General features: G+C 32.9%; 1 protein-coding gene across 1 annotated transcript; it reads right to left on the reverse strand.

The window, feature by feature from the left end:
• Positions 1 to 3,948: 3,948 nt before the first annotated feature.
• On the reverse strand, positions 3,949 to 6,386 carry LOC105965124 (DELLA protein GAI). The gene has a single exon (XM_088822468.1). It carries the CDS (start codon positions 5,886 to 5,888, stop codon positions 4,239 to 4,241), a length of 1,650 nt encoding a protein of 549 aa, XP_088678594.1. The 5' UTR covers positions 5,889 to 6,386; the 3' UTR covers positions 3,949 to 4,238.
• Positions 6,387 to 13,832: the final 7,446 nt, after the last annotated feature.

The following is a 13,832-nucleotide window of genomic DNA, read 5'->3' on the forward strand; positions in this document are numbered from 1 at the left end:
GTGGCCCGTATCAATATATATATATATATATATATATATATATATATATATATATATATATATATATATATATATGTGTGTGTAATGTGTAATATATTGGATTACTTTTATGGATTTGAGGACGTGCTTGTGTCCATCTTACTTTTAAGGGTGGACTCGTTCCTGCTTCCAAGTAACAACTTTTAACGTTTTTATCTTACTTGAAAGTTGTATTAATTATTTTTATCTGTTTTCTTTAATTATAAATACATAATTTTATTTTATATATAAAACTAAATTGTTAAAATTATAGGAGCATAGTGCAAGACAATAAATATTGAGAGATAGGGTCACCCCTGACCCTACAATGACTTTCCCACTGAGTTTTTTTATATTCACCAGAAAGTAAAAATTGTTTACAAATATCTTCAAAAATTCAAAATATCTAATAAAAAAATATAAAATGTAAAAAAAAAAAAACCATATAGAAAAAATAAAATACATAAACTAAGATATAAAGAGTAAAAACATGAAGTTCATTTACACAATGTCCAAACAAAAATGGGTTTGCAATTTCCCTACAAGAAAAAATAGAATTAGTGATATTGTAATTGTAACACAATTAAATGTTGTCACTAAATACATATATTAAGTAACAATATTTTTATGTTGTCACTAATAACTCTTTTTGCTGTCACTTAATCATCTTTTTTTTTTTCTTTTTGTCACAAATAGAAGTAATAACCCCTTTTTATTATCACTGTATAACATTAGTGATACCCCATTAGTTATAACCATAGCGAAAACATTTTTTATCGAATCATGAGAAAATTAGTGTTGTCACTCAAAAGATATTTTATTGTACAGTAGAACCTCGATAAATTAATCTTCGATAAATTGATAATCTCGATTAAATATTAATTTATCGTGGTCCCTACTCAGTGAAAACGTACTAAATTATTAAGTCGATAATTTAATATTTCACTAAATTAATAGAATTTTGTTAATCCCAACTGTATTAATTTATGGAGATTTAACTGTTATTTTTTTTAGTATATAAAATCTCCCACTTCTCTATTTCGTGATCTTTTTCTTTTTCTTTTTTATATAATAATATAAATAATATTATTTCCAAAAAGTCTTGAACTTACATAAGTTTTAATTCGGTACACGTCTAGTTCAATCTTAGCTAAGAAATTCAATTTTTTTTAGAAAATTTTGAAATAAAGAAGAGAAATCATTGTCCTAAGATTCCATTAAAGCCACTGTCCTCTTCGTAGTGTCAATTTTCCCTCTTCGATGAGATGTTTTTTCTCTGTTACGTTCCAATAATTCATTCACTACCCCTTCTTTTAATTAATTTATGTGTTTCTCTAATTTATTTAGATGATTGAACATCTACATATTAATTATTATCAATTAAATTATAATCGAAAACATTAAATATCTTAATGACCCAAAAAGAATATATTATTAGTTTGTTCCTCAATTTTAAATCAACTAGATTGGATGTCGAAAGACAAAAGATTATGCATAAATGAGTTACATTTTAAATTTTAGATAATTCAAAACATCAAAATTATGGGCAGTGTTCATCGATTCATGCATATATTTCTCACCCGACATCCAATCATAATGATTCAAGTTGAATTAGAAAGCCAATTCGAAAACTACACTTCCATATTTTGAGTTTTGCAAAATTCGGACTCTAAAATAGTCATAATCATATTTGGGATTGAAATGATTTTATTAAAATTAAAACGACATTTATGACATTCCTTTTGTTTTGTTTTTCATCTTATTCAAATCCAAATGAATGGCCTTTATAGACAATAAAATTTAGTATTTATTAAATATACTATTTGAGGTTTAGGTTTAAAACCCTAATATATGCTATATTTTAATGAAGCATGTTAAGCATATTTAGATGGTATTTGAAAAAGATGCTAGCACAAATAGAAGGTTAGGATTGTGAATGAATTGTTTTATATAATTACTTATTTCTGAAAATCGATAGTGCTATTTGCAAATGTCCTAAAAATCGATTTTAATCGACTAATTTAGAAGTCGTACTTTGCAAACAAATTTTCGTCTAGATTATTTTGGTAGAATACATTAAAATCCTTAAGAAGTGGATTTAAATAACATGATAAGAGGACACAAATATTCAAATGTAACTTTTCAATTTTCATTAAGGTGGCGTTTGCAGAAGGTTTTTGAAAGCAAATTATGATCTTGTTTTGATTCAAATTATCTAGTTCAAGTGTTCGCAAATGAAATTTTTACTAATAATTTTTTTCTCTTCAATCAAGTTATATTTTAAGCCGGCTATAATCTCGAAAGCATCGATTTTTTATTGAAACAAGTTAGTGTTTTTAAATCTTAATCTCAAGAGCATATAGATCAGACTTAGCTAGACGGTGTTTGCAAAAGCTTCTGCAAACTTATAAATTGAGAGATTCAAGTCGATTTTTTATGGGATTTGCAAACACCCCCCGAGTTTTTGAAAATAAATACTTCATTTATTTTTCTCTTTCAAAATTATGATCTTTCTTTAATCTTCAAAAAAAAATTAAGGGCATAAATATAATTTAAACTAAATTAATCCCATCATAATCACTTAATCAGTTGCATGCAATTACAAATTTTATGTCTTAATCAGCTCAAAAGCCGAATCATTAGCGAGCTTAATCATCCGATAATGTGGCTTTTTATTATTATTTTTTTTCCCAGGTAGTTTATTTTTAGGGTTAATGTTTGGTGACTAATGGTGACAAATGACCAAACGGTAATCGAAAAGCATAGAATCTTAATCATGATCAAGCATAATTAATTAATTAATTAAACCTTATCCTTATGACTTATGTGCATGTTTAAGATAAATAACAACAGAAAAAATAACACATGCAGGCCAATGATTATGAAATTAAAAACAAAAGAGGATATAATTAATTAATCGTCCTAAACTAAGATTAATTTATAATTTAATAATTACAATATGTATAAGAATCACTAACCAACCGTGTGGTTCCATGAGCATAGGAGCTCCGTAATCTGATTTTCTTTATATTATTTTGTCTTGTTGGCGGAAAGAATTTGAAGAATGTTCGATATATATATATATAATATATATATATATATATATATATATATATATATATATATATATATATATATATATATATATATATATATATATATATATATATATATATATATACATACTAGCATTTTTTTCCGTGCGATGCACGGGATATTATTTCAAAAGTGAAAAAAAAAATTCAATTTAATACATGATAAGAAAATATAGTATACTAACATAGTAAAATTTAATAATGTAGTAATTCATATTTTATATAACATTAGTTTTTTTTTAAATCTGACATATTAAGATTTATAATCTAAATATATAGATTAATAACGAATCGAATTTCTATCTTTATCTCTTAAGATTCGAGATATATTGATGAAAAATATGAGATTGATAATTGTTGAAAATTATAGTAAAAAGTTTAGTAGACAAAAAATATTAAAAATAAATAATTATAAAAGTACCATTAGATAAGATTCTTCAGGATTTAGTTTCAATTTTGATAATTGTTAAAAATTATAGTTAAAAATTAGTAGAGAAAAAAAATATTAAAAATATTTAATTATAGAAATACCATTAGGATTTTTTAGAGTTGTCCAGCGTTTCTTTCTTTTATAGAGTCTAGTCTCTTTTTTTCTCTAAGTATTAATTTTTGTTCATGTATAATAAAAATATTTAATTTAATTTAAATACAACATAATTAAAAAAAATAATCAAAAAGTAATGATATATAATAGAATAATGTATAATACTTACTTTTAATTTTTTTTACCTCATATTACATATTATGTATATATAATATTTTTCTTAAACATAATTAGTCATGAGTGACGTAATATAAGGATGCAATATTAATTATTAATTCAAAAAACACAAAATTAGAAATGAAAGTAATTTCATAACGTTACAATAATGTACGAAAAAAGGGGATTTGTTGTTTTTTTTTTTCTTTTTTTTTTTAAAGATAAAAATAGAAAAAAAGCTGACTTGGTGAAAAGTAAAAGACAGGAATTGACTCAATTTTAGGTATGTCTCTCTCTCTATCAGTCTCACTCACCCTCTCTCTCTCTCTCTCTCTACCAACTCAGCTCATACCCACTCGCTGTGGCGGCAGTGTTCCGAGTTGGCTCATAACTCAGTGGATTCACGAAACGCAGTTGACTTACAATCACTCCACCTCCGTCAGCCTCCAAGCTGAGGTGGCGATGAGCGGCCGCGTGTGCCAACCCAGCATCAAGCAACCGTCGTTCTCCTCCACCCTGTACCCATCTCCGCCGGCGAAGAGCGCCAGCAGCATGCTGGCCTGCTTGAACGCGTTGGACCCCAGGTGGGCCGGTTCGAACCCGGCCGAGCCGATCCGCCGCCGCCACTTCGCCAGCGTCTCGTGCCGCTCGACCCGCTCGGCGCCGTCGCACGCCACCACGTTGCATATCTGCCGCCCCAGGTACACCTCCGTCATGAACAGATCCTGGCCGCCGCCGCCGTCGGGCTGAGTCAACCCGGACCCCTCCAGCGAGTCGAACATCGTCGAGTAGTAGTGCAGCGACTCGTTGAACCGGTCCATGAACACAACCCCGTTGTGGTCCGCCTCCTGCTCAACCACCGTCACTATCTTCGGGCCCATGGCCCGAATCGAACCCAGCACCTTCTCCACCGCTCCGGGCCGGGCCAACAACCGGTGTAGCTCGAACACAGAGTTCACCGCCACCGTCTCGTAATCACCCGGCTTAATATCCAGAATTTTCGCATCCAAATCCGCCAAAGAATTCGCCACGAATCCACGAAACTCGAATTCAACTCCAATTGTTTCCGCCAGCTGCGCCAATTTCCACCCCACCTGCTGCAAAGCATCGGTGTTGTCGGGCTGCGGCGGCCCGATCCCGGTCAGTCTGAACGCCGGCGGCCCGCCGGGCCGCAAAGCCAGAGCCTGCATCAAAGCAGGCCACTGCATACCCTGCTTCAAACCGAAGTCGATGACGTGGACCCTCTTAGCTCCGGCGAAAGCCTCCAGGATCGCCTGATTCGCCGTGAAGTGCGCGAACTTCAGATACGGCGCCGTTTCGTAAAAGTGCATCTCCAGAACATCGGCGTAGGACGAATTCTCCTCCGGCTGGGGGCGAATCTTGTAGATTCTCCGAACAAGCGCCTCCGCGAAACAGGCGGCGACTTTCCTCATGGCGCCGACCTGCGACTCCGCCAGTATCCCGACGTGCTTCACCAGAGCATCGGCGAGTTTCATGTTCTCCTGCTGGACAGCCTCCGCGCACGCCATTAACGTGTGCACCAGCCTCACCCCCGCCTCCTGCGAATCCACCAGCACCACCGCCCGCGGCGGCGGCGGCGCCGCCGCCGCCGCCGAACAACCGTTTTCGAGAAATTCAACCCGGGAATCAAATTTAATCCTCTTCTTCGCACTCTCGGAATCATTGCCAAGAATAGCCCCACCAGGAATCGCTCTCAAATCATCGTCGTTGATAAGATTACCACCGCCGGAAACCCCGATTTGGTCGGGAATCACGCTGAGCTCAGACAACATGCTGCCGACCCAGCCGGAAAGATCGGAGGGGTTGTAATGAACAGTGGTATCAGTGGAAAGAGAAGAAACACCATCTTCCATGGCGGTGGTCCCCATCGCCACCTCCAATTGCTCGAGCTTCTCCGCCACATCCGCCATGTCAGAAGACTTCACCTTGTAGCCCAATACAGCCAGTAGCTCGTCCATGCCGGCATCCGCCTCCGCCCACATCTTCCCCTTTCCGGCGGTGGTGCCACCACTCACCGCCGCCGCCTTCCCACCACGATCACGATCTCGTTTCATATTGCAGTAAAAAAGACGGGATTTTTAATTAATCAATAAATTAATTAAAATTGCGGTGGGGCAATTGGTTCAAGAAACATGGATCACTGCAAGTGGGTGAATTGAAAACTGGAAAGTCATGATTTTGCTTGGTTTTTTGCAGCACCTCTTTTTTTTCTTTTTTAATTAATTAATTTTAAATCAAGAAAAGTAATAATATAAGCAGAGAGAGAGAGAGAGAGAGAGAAGAGAGAGAAGAGTGGGGGAATAGAAAAATGGGGGCGCGAGCTTCAAGAGGGGAACAGGAGATGAAGCTGGAGGAGATAAGGAAGACAAGGAAGCCTAGCCTTAATAATAATATTAATAATAATGCCACTGGCTTTCATTCATTCCTCTCTCTTCTTTCTCTCTCTATATACACACACACATATGATATATCTCTCTCTTCTATTTTCTTGTAACATTTTATACATGCTAGGAAATAATTTATGATTGCTACACTTTGTTAAAGAAAACAAAACCCTATTTAATGGAAAATTAGGAGAATAATCTTAATTATGGAAAATTAGATGTTGCATCTAGTTATTTAAATCGAATGAATTGAACCGTAGGTGTTTGTGTGGTTAGTAGGTAATTATTTAATCAAATTTATAATTTAAATCCACATTATAAATAATCAGGTGTATCATCTAACTCCCCGATTACATCCCCAAGCAATCGTAGCAACACACATAGATTACATACGGGAAATTAGATGTTGCACCTGGTTATTTACACCGGATAGATTTGGACTATAGATCTGCATATTATCTCACACACACATACACATATTTGTATGTGTGCTTAGTGGGTAGTTATCTAATCAAATCTACAGTTCGAATCCACCCGGTGTCAATGACCAAGTGTAGTATTTAACTTACCATTATATTACTCCATCTGTTCCACAATATCTGTCTATTTTAAGAATTTCTTTTGTTTCATTATCTTTATACTTTATAATTCCAATGCTGCATTAATTAGTAAACAAGGGTATTTTGGTCTATCTATATTTATTTTTCTAAAATCAAGACATATTTATTGAGATTCTTAAGACTTGTGTCAAGGTGAAATACGACACATATTTAGGAACGGGTGGAGTATATGAATATGAATTAAGGGTGCATTATAAGCTAATTATGAAATAATATAGAAAATAATAAATGAAAATATGTAAAAATTGAAATTTCAATATTATCGAAATGCGAAATTTTTGGAAATGAAAAAATCCAATGTACCAAACTGGTTTTGGTGCATGTAATTTTTTTTTTAATTCGGCACGATTCAATTGGTTTATCGAACAGATGAAACCCCCTACTAATTAGTCGGGCAAAACTTAAATATATATATTACAAAAAAAAAAAAATTCAATTCAGATCACAATTAGTTCCTTCCTTTGTTTGATCGATTGTAATTCTTTTTAAAGCCTTTGTTAATGCTACGTTCGGACTTGTTCAAAATCGGCAATTCACGGTTCCGTTATGAGCCGGGTCTAGTCGAATCTCATCTATCTTTGTGTGGATGTTTGCAATTGAGTCGAATTGATTCCGAATTAGTTCCCTTGAATGTCTCTTATCTACTTGTCTCTGCGGAGAAACATAATCGACTCTCGACGGATACTTATAAGTTTGAAAGTTTCCTATAACTAGAAAACTATCATCATATACTTGTTCTAATTAGAATTTAGGTTAAAAAAACATGTAATTAACGAATTTAACTTGCAATATTTTCATTTTATCCAACTCAGCTCAAATAAGAGTAGAAAGGTGAAAGTTGCGGGAAAAGAAAAAATATTGTTGTTGACAGTCAGATTAAAACACAAAACACGAAAATTAAACTTCAATCAGGACAATCGAAATTCGTAAATTCGTACGTAAAAGTAATGATCAAAATAAAACATTTTTCGAGTTTTCAGGTTTCGGGTTTCGGTTTCGGTTGTAAAAAAGATGCCAGGCCCACACAGTGACACACAGTAATGAGGTGTGTCACTCAAAAGGACCAGCCCACTTCCCGAGTCCCACCCACCTGCTGGCTGCTGCCGCTTTTGCATTCCCATACACCAAAATATGCAATTCCTTTGTGGCCCTCTTTTTTTTTTCTTTTTTTTTTCCCTCCCTTTTTATGAAATTACTGCTCTTTCTCATCTCTAATACGCGCGCTGTCTTGGCGAGTTATTCACACGCTCTCTTCATGTCATGTGTTATTTTTGGAATTAATATTATTTTTACCTTTTCTTTGTGATGAATCTTATAAATATAATTGAAGTTTGAATTTATTGGTTTTGATTTTTGTTGTTGGATGTTTTATTTGTTTTCTTCACTTTATTATTTTTAAAATAAAAATATGATATATTATGAGATATCTATTTTTGACTTATGATCACTAAAGATGCAATTCAAAAGGATCACTAGAGAGTTAATTAGGAATATAAGGGAGATCGCTTAGATGGAGCTTTTGATATTTTTTTTTTCTTCAAGAGTTGATTCAAAATGTGAAGGATTGTTGACTTATATACACGGATTTGTGAAGTTGGCTCGCGGAAAGTGTCCGCTCGAGAGATTTACATCACAAAAAAACTGTGAAGCGATGTCGGAAGTTTGAAAATTTTAGTTTGCCATAATTAGCCCGACTATTACCTACCCATCATATAGGGACTACAGTCGGGCTTAATGACCGGACAATGGCAAGTGGAAGCGACATCGCTCAATGGATAAAAGTTACTCTAGGGATGTTGATTTTCCCCAAGAGCTCACGTCGAGGGGAAATTTGGCACCTCGATGGCTGTAGTATATATGTTCCAAGAGTTGGTTGTTCGTCCAACGCACCTCTAGTGTACCGATTATTTTCCCAACGGTGAACACTGGATAGCCAATTGCGGAATGTATATAGCTCTTGAAAACATCTAAACACTTATAAGCTCACAATAAAATTAGTGTTCTCTTGTTCCAACTTCCCCAAACCTTCTGATAGCGCAACCGAGAGAACATCGTGTTATTTGATTACTGGAAAAACTTTCTCTGAGAGGCCTTGGCATGTGGGCTTGATTTTATGAAATTAAATAGATTTTGTTTTAGTAAGAACGCAAAAAAAAAAAAAATGCTTTGGCACACTACAAGAAAACAGGGCTTCACCGACGGAATTTCTGCGACTGAATAATTTGTCGCACTTTATTGACGGATTATTAACCAATTTGTGACGGATTACAATTTATTTGCGAGGAATTTTGATTTCGTTGGTAATGAGTCACTAGTTTGGCGATGCGTTCACATTCCATTGTTATGGGAGCAGTTGTAAACTACACTAGACTTACTATGTGTAACAAACTCGATTTGAGACTGTTGACAAGAGGAATTTGAAGTTAAGATAACTGACACAAATTGTTTTACTACAACCGCTACATCATTTCTTGAAGGACTTGAGTCCACCGACGTTGTTCAATACCAATAATAGTTTTTTTTTTTTTTTTTGGGTATAAAATAGAATTACATGCACTTGAAATTCACCATCAATTTATTACTACTATGTAAGCATTGAAGATGGCTGAGGTCCATTTCTATCATATTCAAATCTTTTTTATAATAATAATTCGATAGCATATATTAATGTTTAATTCTTTATAAATAACTAAGGTGTTGACTTTGAAAGATTAAATTATACATCACATTTATTCTACATCAAGTTGTTATACTTTTTCCCAACCTAACTGTATTGATTAAATAACAATTAAAACCTGTCTCTTAGTCTAAAAAAATTGAAGTATAAAACTTTATCCAAAGACGAAAAGATAAATTAAATTTCATTGGGAAAATTCCAAGCTCACTCTAGCACGTAGATAGTTTAATGGGACTTGGACTAGGCAATCATCACTATGATCAAATAAAAAAAATTATAATTTTAAATTTTATATGTTCCATCAACAGAACAATCGATGAATTAAATTGCACTAGGAAAAATAAATATTATCATTTCCAATAATATTTCTAAACCTATATTCGGCTCGTAACCAACCATATAAATACAATGGGCGGTGCTACTTAGCATCTGGCAGGGTTATGGTTCGGAAATTGGTTCGGTTGAGTATTGACACAGTACTTGACATCTAGCACTGGCGACAGACAGCACGAGCGAATATGGGAATAACTCGACGTACGTGCTCGACAACGTTCGATGTTGCTCGGCAGACACGGTTGATAAAGAGTGTATAATTATAATTTAAAATATCCAATAGTCTAATGTTAAAACTACTGATTATATAACCATATTCAGTGTAACCAATCTTATCAGCCTCCAAGAATGCTTCTGTATATAACATTTTTTTTTGGGTGAAAAGTGTTATTATGTTTCTAGTAAATTTCTAATTAAATAAATATCTCAAAACGTTATTATTTTTGTATTTGGGGATTTATTTCTCGCAAAAGAAAATAATTATAATAATAATAATAACTATTGTCTTTTTATTTTCATTGATTGATTATGGTTAGAGGGGTGGAAATCAAACCGAATGGATTGGAAATAAAAAAATTTCGCAAGTAAAAAATGGGGTTCCAATTTATGTGCCAAAAAAATTTGGAATGCAAAAATTCATTACGATTTCGGGATGCCTTGGAATCTGCAGAATTTCGGAAGTTACAGTAGTTTATAATCTCTTGTTCCAAATTCGAATATAATAGGAATTTTCAACAATATTTTTCTATTTTTTTTAATGTTGCAAGAAAATGCCAAAAAAAATCAAAAAAGAGTTCGATAAAATGTAACAAATAAAAAAACATATAGGAACACCAAATTGAAACATATATTTTCTTATAAGGAAAAATGCAACATTAAATTTCTGATACCAATTAATTTTTTCTAAGCTTTTACTTTTTTTTTGTCCAGTGAGTATTTATATTTTTCATATAAAATATAACATAATTAACATTATGTGATTACAAAATATATCTTAAAATTATATTATATATTCCAAAAAATCATTCAAATATTCGAAACTAAAATTAGATCGAAATTGGAATTTCCAGTAATTTTATATGCCATTCCAATTTCGTTCCAAATAAATTCGGAAAAATCAAAAATCGAAACTTCAAAAGTCGAATTGAAGTCGAATTGAAAACTACAAATTCAAACTCGAACAATCTCGTATCGAAATCGGTGGAATCCGAAAATTTTGATTTCAATTCCCACCCCTAATTATATGTTCCATTTTTGGGGTAGTGGTTGAGTGTTTCAACACCCTCTCTAAAAATAGTGTGTGAGAAAAACTCTGACGTGGCCTCAAATTCTATATTCCGGAAAATTACATTTTTTATTGGCCTATAACCCACATGAGCAGCACGGTGATGGTCAACTAACTCACCCACGCGTTCCAATCTTGTTTATTCACCACCTTCCAATTGATAAGCGTCGATTGCAGAATGTGGGATACACGCGCAAACGAAGAGGTAGGCCCGCATCGAGCTATCACACGTCAACGTTGTTTGGAGAGCCTTCAAGTGGGGGCCCACATGAAGAGACAATGAATTACGGGATAGGTAAGGTGGAGACGTTACAGATTTAATTTTATTAAAGCCGTCCGTTCCGTTATTTTGGTGGTTTTCGTTTTTTATAAATTTATTCCGTTAACATCAATGGTATGTAGATGCTGCCATTATGAGTAAACTGCAAATACCACCCCTGTGTTATCTCGTAATAGCGAAAACCCAACTGTCATAAATAAACTAACAAAAACCCCTCTGTGAAATTTAGTCAAAGGCAGAATCCCCCTAGCTGATTTTTTAGACTTGAAATGACAAAATTGTCCCTCAAAATGTATTTATATATATACATATTATATGTATATTTATTCTTTTTAATTTGTTTGTTTAGAAATTAAAAAAAATAGTAAACAACTAAATTGATTATTTTTTAAATACAATAATTAAAATATTTATAAAATATAAGAATTTATTAATTGCAAGACTCCAGGGGTATTTGTGTCTTTTTATATCAAGTCAACCCTCAAATAGTTCCATAGGGGGGTTTTTGCTATTTAAATAATTTTACAGGAGAGGTTTTTGCTAGTTTATTTATCACATGGGGGGTTTTTGCTATTTCGAGATTACACAGGGGTAGTTTTTGCAGTTTACTCATAATATTATATATAATATAGAGCTCTATAAAATTGTATTGAGTTTTTTTTTTTGAGTTTTAACGTCTTGTATCATTATTTTGTTAAATTAGTTACAATTAACTACTTATAAAATAAAATTTATAATTAAAAAGTTGGTTGGTCGGATAATTATATGCCAACCGCCTTTTAAGTGAATGAGAAATCATCGAACGATCCATTTATATATTGGTGGATTAAAATTATATGTACTACAATATGGATCCGTTAATTATGGGTTATTGACTATGAAAATTGGGTCGAATGTGGATCAATTGACCGATAACCCAATTACATGAGTCGTGTTAGGAAACCAACAAACCGACCTCGAACTCATTTGGGTAAGATAACTTTAAACAACTGATAAACTCTTATATAAGGTATTTTAAGAACTGATAAGCTGTTACATCTTATTTTTAGAATTAGTTTTTAAAGTGTTTGTACAATGAACTTATAAGCTAGTTTTACTAAGGTGGTGTTTGCAAAAGTTTTTGCAAACATATTATGAGTTTTTTTCTGCTCATAATTTATTTCTAAGTGTTTGCAAAATGAACTTTTATGTTTGCTTCTCTTAGAATAAGCAACTTTAAGCTACAATTTGTTAAGCACACATGACCCTGTTTTTTCTGTTTAAATTTATTTTCTTGTAAATTGCAAACGCTCTCAACTTTTAAAAATAAACATTTAAAACCAACTTAACTCACACCATAACTTTTGCTTTTAAATAAGTTTTTTAGAGCAACTCCAATGGAGGAACTAAATGGGGTATCAAACTAAAAAACTACCACTTTGATGCTCCAAAATTAAAAAATCCTCCTCCAATGGAGGCATTAAAGGGAGAACTATTTTGATATTCAACCACCCCGAGGTGCAAAAATATTCTCTGGAAAATGAGGTATCAAAATTGTAACCACTCTATTAACCTATCACAATTTGCCACGTGGCATTTAATAATATAATTATTCATTTATTTAAAATTTGATAATCTACTTGATACTTGCGGTTGGAGTGAATTTTTTTTCTAGAAGTATCAAAATATTATATCAAGTATCAAATGAATGTTTAATGCTCCATTTTGATGTCTCTCATTGGAGTTGCTCTTACAAACACCACATAATTATAATATCTTAAATAAAAAAGTGGAGTATATGTACTTAAATAAAAGAATCTCAAAAACTCAATAAAGACTTCAGAAGAGTTTATAAGCTCTTAATATCTTACGAACTTTTTTTTAACAGCTTATAAAATAAACTTTATATAAGCTCTTTAACTCACACCATAACTTGTGCACCGGTTTATATAGACAAGAAAGAGAAAAGAAAAAAAAGTAAAAAAGAAAAGGGGGAAAATAAAGAGAGAAGCTGGATTGTTGAAAAGCTGAAGTAGTAGAAGTTGTAAGAAATCAGTGATGGATGGATGGGTAACTTCCTCGGATTAGTCGCCAACTGCATGTCTGCACGTGCTTGGCACTTTCATTCAATTTCAATTTCACCCTTTAATCATTGTTTAACTTATCCATTAGCACACATAACCATGGAGTTTCATTTAATCATGCTTTTTATATTCTCATAATTAACTTTAATCCATCTTTTTATTCTCTCACCATTGACCATGAAATTTACTATTAAAATTTAATACTTACTCTTTCCCATATTATATGTTTTTTAGAGTGTTTTTTGTTTCCAAATTATTCGTTATTTTAAATTTTCAATAAAGCATTAATTGTATTATTTTCAATTTTACCCTTATTCACTCCTAATTAGTAATTATTTGAGAAACAATTAGTGTCA

The sequence above is a fragment of the Erythranthe guttata genome, chromosome 8 (assembly GCF_056151865.1).
Source record: "Erythranthe guttata isolate IM_541 chromosome 8, IM_541, whole genome shotgun sequence".
In the NCBI taxonomy this organism is placed as follows: Eukaryota; Viridiplantae; Streptophyta; class Magnoliopsida; order Lamiales; family Phrymaceae; genus Erythranthe; species Erythranthe guttata.

Excerpts from the sequence above, each read along its gene's own strand:
- LOC105965124 (XM_088822468.1), bottom strand. The coding sequence starts at position 5,888 with ATGAAACGAGATCGTGATCGTGGTGGGAAGGCGGCGGCGGTGAGTGGT.